At 51.1% G+C, this 7,537-nt stretch overlaps 1 protein-coding gene across 1 annotated transcript in view; it reads right to left on the minus strand.

Annotated features, from left to right (window-relative positions):
- The window catches only part of WNT3A (Wnt family member 3A), a 94,709-nt gene extending 88,461 nt beyond the window's left edge, over window positions 1-6,248 (minus strand). The window contains exon 1 of the mRNA XM_072653037.1: window positions 6,008-6,248. Coding sequence (XP_072509138.1) covers window positions 6,008-6,078 — 71 coding nt within the window. The 5' untranslated portion in view covers window positions 6,079-6,248. The remainder of the gene's footprint in view (window positions 1-6,007) is intronic.
- Between the last annotated feature and the right edge of the window lie 1,289 nt (window positions 6,249-7,537).

Consider the following 7,537-nt stretch of genomic DNA (forward strand, 5'->3'; position numbering starts at 1 on the left):
CAGTTTCACTTTTATATGCAATGGTTGTTACCACAATGTCCCAGCTATCAGGACTCTCCACTGTTTGGGAGAGCATTTTGAGAGGAAGTGTTGGCTCAGAGGTGTCATCATTTTTGGGGGGAGGGGGCGTTGCAGAAGGCATGAAACAAAAGAATAATTAAGAAGGCGAAGAGTAAAAGTATGGGTAAAAAAAAAGGGGCGAGAATTTAAAAGGCTAAAAGCAATGCCCCTTCTGGTGAAGTCAGATAACCTAGGTGTGAATCTCGCACAAAGGTGAGGATGCTCTTATGATGTGTGTGACCTTAGGTAAGTCACTTCATATCCCTTGGCTTCAGTTTCCTCAACTGTAAAATAGGATGAACTAGACTAGAGGAACTCTATAGTCTTCTAAATCACAGAACTTCAACTGGAAGGGATTTTCAAGGAAATCTAGTCCGATCCTGCTCAAATATCTTTTTCTCAAAGATGAGAAAATGGAGACCCCAAAAGGCAGAGCAACTTGTCCAAGGTCAAGCAGCTAACAAAGCACAAAGCCCCGATTTTGAGTCCAGGTCTTCCGAGTCCAAATCCAGTTCTTGGGCTTTCGGTTGATTCTAGCTGGTTTGTGTAAATGCCAGGGGCCTTCTCTGGGGTCAGCCAACTGAGGTTTTGATCCTACAATATGTTTCAGAGCCTTAAGCTTAAAGAGTGGGAGGGAAAAGAGAAGTAGCTGAGAGAAACTTGCCTATCCTCCCTTAGCTTCCCTGCCTGTCCTTCATTTCTTTCCTGGGGGACTATAGTATCTTTTTAGTTCAGGAAATGGAAGGAAGGCCATGGATTAGACTCATCAGTCCAAAGATATTTCCTGACGCAGCTTTAGAGTATGGGGTTGGGAGACTCTTAAGTCATGTGGGTCTTGTAGGTAGAGCCAGAATGGAAATTCTAGGCTGAAAGGGAAATCAAAGGCCGTTTAAGTCAGTTTCTTTAAGAGACTTCAGGTGAATGTGGAAAAATTCTCCTCTAATAATAGGAGTCAATATTTTCTAAATCATTTCACAGTTGGTCAAACTCCTCCCCTTCCCCCCTTTTCCAGTCAACATTTAGCAAGCATTTATTAAGTGTCTATTGTGTACATAGCCTTGCGCTAGGTGCTGTGGAAGATTAAGAGAAATTTAGAGGAAATTGTGTGATAAGAGGGCTTCATAGCCTGGGGGTGGGATTAGATACAAGCACAGATAATTATAATACATCACATTACATAATGAATGCTTAGAAGAATATAATACAAAATTCTATATGAAGTTGGAAGGGGAAAGATTTTAATTGACCTTTCTCAGGAAGGAAATACTTAAATGTAAGTATGATTATTCCCAGTTTTTACAGATTAAGAAACTGAGGATCCGAAGTATGGCAGAGATTGTATCTGAGGTAGCTTTGAACCCTGAACTTTCTTCTCAAAATTCAGAGTTCTTTAGTTGCCTTTTATATTTTACATTTACTTCTCTATGTAGACGCTGTCTCACCTCAGCAGAACATAAACTACATGAGATCAGGAAGTATCTTTTGGCTTGTCTTTGTATCTCCAGAGAGATTTAATGGATAAGTCCCAAGCCAGGAATACTTAGGAGTCAAGTTCTATTCATACTGGCTATAAGACCCTGGGCAAGTCACTTAACCTATCAATGCTCTATGCACCCCTCCAACATGCAGTTGCAGAGAATATGCAGACCTATATTAGTGGAGGGAATTTGCTCACCAGAAGTTCCTCACACCAATTAAATCACAAATCCGGTTCCTATCTCGCCTATCTGGTACAGAATAAGTTATAATAAATACCTGCTGTTTTCCTACCATACCAGGCTGCTGGAGATGGAGAGTGAGGGGAGAGAAAGAGATGGGGAGGGGAAGAAAATGGGCATATGTTGTTGGCCATGGGTAGACCAGAAAAAGGTAGAAGCTCTTAGGGTAGTGGGGTAGTGACAAGACCACCCTCTTTGGCATTCGAGGACTTGGAAGCTCTGTTAGACATGGGTCTCAGTTTCCTTCTCTGTCAACCGTGGGACTTGGCCACTATAATTTCTCTACCCCAACTCTAAAACCAAAGAAATCCCAAGCCGAGCTCCAAGATGCCTCAAAAGAGCACACTGACATTGGCCCTTCGACTTGCCAGACATCTCATGTTGGAGTGACTAGGCAGGGGGATCTCCTGCGACCCAGGGTTCCTAGGGCTATCTCTGAGGGTAAACTAAACAAAATAGAAAGGAGAGAAGGGAGGTCGTGGTGGTGAAAGGACAGTCTGGAGTCCCTGGCTGACAAATCTTGCTCGCATCAGTCTGGTCCCAGGCTGTCCGGGAGAAAACTGTTTTAAAGGCAAATGCCTGCCCAAGGAAGAGGAGGAGGTGTACTTGGTGAGGCCAGGCGGGGGACCAGGGTGGGGGGTTGGGACAAGGCTCCCCAGTGACAGGAGGGATATTTATATCAGTAGTTTGGGGGCGGAACGTGCTTCCTTCTCGCCCCAGGAATGCGGCTGCCCCGGGGTTTCTAATTAGGGCTATGGAGCAGGGATCTGGCTCCAAGTAACAAACATCGGCGGCACACCTCCCAGATCACCACCCCCCCCGACTTGCAGGTGTCCCCTGCTCCCCGTCCCGCCCCCGCCCCCCACCCCGTCAATGACCCCGACTCCACGGCTTTTACTCTCCTCAGTGCACACCAATTAGGTTCCTGAACACACGTAGATTCCTCCAAAGACACCTCACCTCGCCCCCCTCCTCCTCCCCGTCGTCCCAGCACTTAATTCAGGCTCTGCTCCCTCCTCCCGGGCAGAGGGAGACCCGCGCCACCTGCTGAGGTTCGGGGCTCTGTCCGCTTGGCCTTCTAGCTGGGGTTCTAATCCTGGAGCCACACACACTTCCACACCCTACGCACCATCACATTCCTGGGGTGGGAGAAGAAGAGCCCAGGCCGACTGAAGCCACAGGTGCTGCAGAGCCCCGGGCCTGCGTGTCTCTGCACGTATGTCTGTGCATGTTTGTGTGGGGGTCTGTGTGTATGTTCGGGTCACTGTGCGTCTGTGCATGTGACAGTGGGAGCTATGGGGTGGGTCCACGTGTTGGATGGTATGTGTGTGTATGTGTGTTGCGCCTTCTCTGGGTATGTACCCGATGTGTGTGTTTATGCCCCAAGGTGGAGGGAGGTGTTCAGGGTACTTGTGGGGTGTGTGTGTGTGTGTGGTGTGTGTGTGTGTGTGTGTGTGTGTGTGTGTGTGTGTGTGTGTGTGTGTAGTGTGTCTGCAGTGCGGTGCGTATGCCCGTGTCGTGCGCGTCCGCGTTGTGCCATCACGGCGAATTAGCATCTCGCAGCTCGGCGGTGCGTTCCCGTACTTACTATCGCCGTCCCAGCGTCACCGCTGCCCGGGCCGCGGTGGCAGTGGCGGCGGCGGCGGCGGGGCACTCCGTGTTTCCTCGCCCTGCTCCTGCTCGCCTGGACACGGTGTCCTTGTCGGAGAAGGGCCTCTTCCGGGGCCAAGCCCTTCTCCCCGTCTAAATCTAATTCTTCCCAAGCCCAGCAAGTTCTTAGCCAGGACTGCTCCCAAGCGTCTACAACCGAGCAGCCCAGAACGACATCGTTCCTAGCCCCGCAGCCTCCTTAAGAGGGGCAACCCCCGCAGCGTTCCCCACCCTCCCAACCCTGAGTGCTTAGCTCTCCAGATCAGCTGAACCCCCCCAACTCCTACAAACACTCACACTCTCCCGGCACCCCTCAAGTCTCCCGGAGGCATAAGGACTTCCGAAAGAATGATTTTTTTCTTAAAGGAAATCGACACTCTTTCCCTGAACACCCATCCCCAGCCTCCCGGAATGGGGAACCCTCCCTCACTCCCCTTTAACTTTCGTTTACGTCTAGGAGAACTTCCAAATTTCCCCAACCCGACCCCAGATAGTGCCTGCGGCCCTCGGCCGCCCCAGCCCGGGTATCCAGTCCCATTCGTCACTTTCCCCCGGTCCGGACCCTCCTCCCTCCCCCTCCCAATATCTAGTCCCATTCGTCATTTTCATCCCCTCCCTCGAGTCCTGACTCTCCCACCCCCACCCCTCCCCGCCCAGTATCTGGTCCCATTCGTCACTTTCATTCCCCCCAACCCCCTGCCTGATTTCGGGACCTTACTACCGCCTGACAGGTCAGAGGGAGCAGACGGAACCCGAGTCACCCACAACAACTATATCACTCCTCCCCCCACCCCACCCAGCTCCGCCCCACCCCCTCCCGTGAACCATCTTAGGGGGAAAAAATCCAGAAAGAAAGAAAAATTATTATCGGATTAAATGTACTTCGGCTGTCTCTCCTCTCCCTGCCTCCTCCCTCCGCCCCCCCACCCCAGCATAATTATGCTAAATCTTAGGCACAGGCAGGTCGGAGAAGGGGAATCAGGAGACTTTCTCTACCCTCGATCTCAATACTCCCCTTATTCCCACCACCCCTGACTCCCCCGACTTTTTGCAAGTGAAAACTCCAGGGTTTACCCTCCGGAGTCCGGCCCTCTCTAGGCGCAGTTGTAAGTCAATAGCGTCCGATAGGCGCCCAGGGCAGTTGGGGTTTTAACTTGGGCTTCCGACGGGGTTAGATTAGGTTCAGGCCAACATCAGTAACTCCGAGCCCCCTCTTTAATAAATCCCCACCTTTATCTACCTTAAGTGTCCGCAGGGGGAGGGTTCTAGGGAAGGGCAACTTCGAAGTGATAGTGCTCTCTTGTTCGACTTAGAGGGTTTTGCTTTAATTTCACTTAATTCTTAGGGCTAGAGGAGGAACTGGAGAGCAGGGAAGTGCAGATCGAGCTCTCTACCTCTTCCCCCTCCCAAAATTGAACGTGCTACAGGAACCCCTTCTCTTCTTTCCCAACTCGATCGCTCCAGACGCTTTATAACGATCTCCTCTCACTACCAAGGGGCTCAATCTCAGCCTGCCAAAAGACCTCCTTCACTGACACCGCGGACTAGGCACCTGGGGTGAAGCAGAAGCTGCGGCCGCAGTGCAGACTTCGATGAACCCGCAAGTCCGCCGGAGCGGGAGGTTTAACACTCCTATCTAGGGCCCTTTGCACGTTGAGAGACAGGCAAAAGACGGCCCAAGAGAGATTGCACAAGCCTCGGTCCTGCCCCTATCTCACCCACTCTGGTCCCCTTTCCTGTTTTTTTTTTCTTTCTCTTTTTACGTAACTTTTCTCCTCTGAAGTGTTCGGTCTTGCCTTACCAACTTTTTGGTTTGTTTGTTTTTTTTAAAGTTTGTGTATGTAATGTATGTGTATAAGCTATGCATAACGTATGAAGAGAAACCTATTCCTTCAAGAAGTCTTTTATCTTTTCATACGCCTTTCTTCTCTTCTCCGTCATTTCATCTCTCCTCCTTTCCTCTTTCTATTCTTATCCCCTTTCTTCTCCTTTTTTATTCTCTCCTCCCTGTCCGCCCCCCGTTCTCCTTTTCTCTCATCTTCTGTCCAACACTCTCCAGCCTCGACTGTCTCGTCCATCTTCTCCCTTCTCTCCTTCCCTGCTTTTCCTTTCCCGTATGTCGAGCGAAATCACCTTGAAGCGCCCGTGTCAACTGAGATCATTAGCTCTTTAATTCGGCAGCAGTCTCTGGCTCCAGTAGATCAAAGCCCCCGGAAGCTCCCTTTGCTACCCCGTCCCACCCGGGTCAGTGGTGTGGATTGGGGCGGGTGCGGGGGGAGAGGAGGGTGTCGCGGTACCGACGTACACAGGTCAAAGGGGGGAAAAAACCCAACTCGACCTCCACTCCCTTCCTGTAACACCAAAGTGGTGAGACCTGGCGGAGGTGGGGGGCACAATAAAGATACAGATATTCCCTCCCCTCCTCCCGCAAACCGAGCTTCGGACCTCAAGGGGATCCGTCCCGGTAAATGCTTACACAGGGTGGAAACTCGGGAGCGGCGGCTGGGGCATGTGTTCAGGGGGGAGAGGGAGTGGGGGGGGCAGAAGGGGGGAGGTGAAGTTGGGGAAGCCACACTCACCACCAGATCGGGTAGCTGCCCATCGCCTGCTTCAGCCCGCACAGAAAAAAGAAATATCCAAACGGGGCCATCGCCACAGCAGCAGAGAAATACGGCAACAAACCGTCCCCCCAATTATATTTTTTTAAAGAGAAAAAACTCGAGGTTCTTCAGGACCTCTCACCCCAGTCTCGGGGAAAAGTTGGAAAGAAGAGAAAGAGGGGGAAAAGAGGAGAGGCGCCCCCCTCCCCCCTCCCCTGGAGCCCCCTCCTGGCTCCTGTGCGTCCCCCTCCTGGCAGCGAGGTGTGCGATCAGCTCCTCTCCCCGCCTCTCCCCCCCTCCCTCCCCAAGCTAAACTCTCGTAGGAGAGAGACTAGGGCAGGTAAGAGGGAGCCAACTCGCTTTCCTCGGGCGCCTTCGGGAGCGGGCGGGGAGGGGGGTGGAGAAGGAGAGAGCAAGTGTGAGAGAGAGGGAGAGAGAGAAAGTAAAGGGGGGGGGGGGGCTTTTTGCGCCCCAGCCAAGACAGTGGAGAGCCAGAGAGGCAAATATTTAAGAAGGAGAAAAAAAAAAAACAAAAACAAAAAAGGTAGCAGGAGCTCCCTTTGAAGCCTCCAATCAGCACTGATCGCCACAGGGAAAACGCGGATGCTTTCCCTCGTCTCTGTCAGTCAGAGCCGCCCGGGCTGGAATGAGCTAATTGCGCGGAGATAGGGTTTTAATACTCATTAAAGACAAGTTGGCCCGCGAGTCCCGGGGAAGATGGTGTTTAAAGGGGGAGGAAGATTTAAGGGGCTTTAAATAGACAGACGGAACCCCTGCGGATCTGGGTAGCTATAACAACCTCCCCGGATTTCACTCCCGGGGTCGAAGCTGCTAAAATGCAAAAGGAGAGAGAGAGAGGGAGAGAGAGAAAGAGAGAGAGAGAGAGAGAGAGAGAGAGAGAGAGAGAGAGAGAGAGAGAGAGAGAGAGAGAGAGAGAGAGAGAGAGACTATGAGACTGAGAGAGATCTTAGAAATGCATGTAGGTTCGGGGTGCAGGCTGAGGGTGTTTGGAGGGGAAGGAATGGGGTGGGGAGTAATTGGGGATAGTCAGTTTTTTGGGTCTTTCTCATTCGAGTTATTTTACTGTTATCTCTCTATGAGGTGTTAGATATGGAAAGACTTGCTCTGTCTGTTTCTGTCTTTCTCTCCTCCCCTCTACTACCTTTTTAAAGTAGAAAGAGGAAGGACATTCCCCAAATCAATTTAGAGACTGGGTTTGTGTGGCTAAGACTGAGGAGAGGACAGGATCCAATGGAAAGGGTGTTAGGTTTGGAGCTAGGCTAGAATACTGGTGTCTCTGTCAAGTTGTCTCTCCAGTCAGGCCTTAGTTTCATCATTTGTAAAATGGGTTCTACCTGGTTCTAAATGATATGACTCTTTGAAACGGTCCTTCCAGAGCTGTCAGTTCATCCCAGCATAATCTCCTTATCCCGGTGTTGACCTTGGAGAAGTCCCTAGTACTGGATTCAACTGTATCCTTCCTCCTCCCCCAATACTTCCTCCTGGGAC

Source organism: Notamacropus eugenii, chromosome 1 (assembly GCF_028372415.1).
Source record: "Notamacropus eugenii isolate mMacEug1 chromosome 1, mMacEug1.pri_v2, whole genome shotgun sequence".
In the NCBI taxonomy this organism is placed as follows: Eukaryota; Metazoa; Chordata; class Mammalia; order Diprotodontia; family Macropodidae; genus Notamacropus; species Notamacropus eugenii.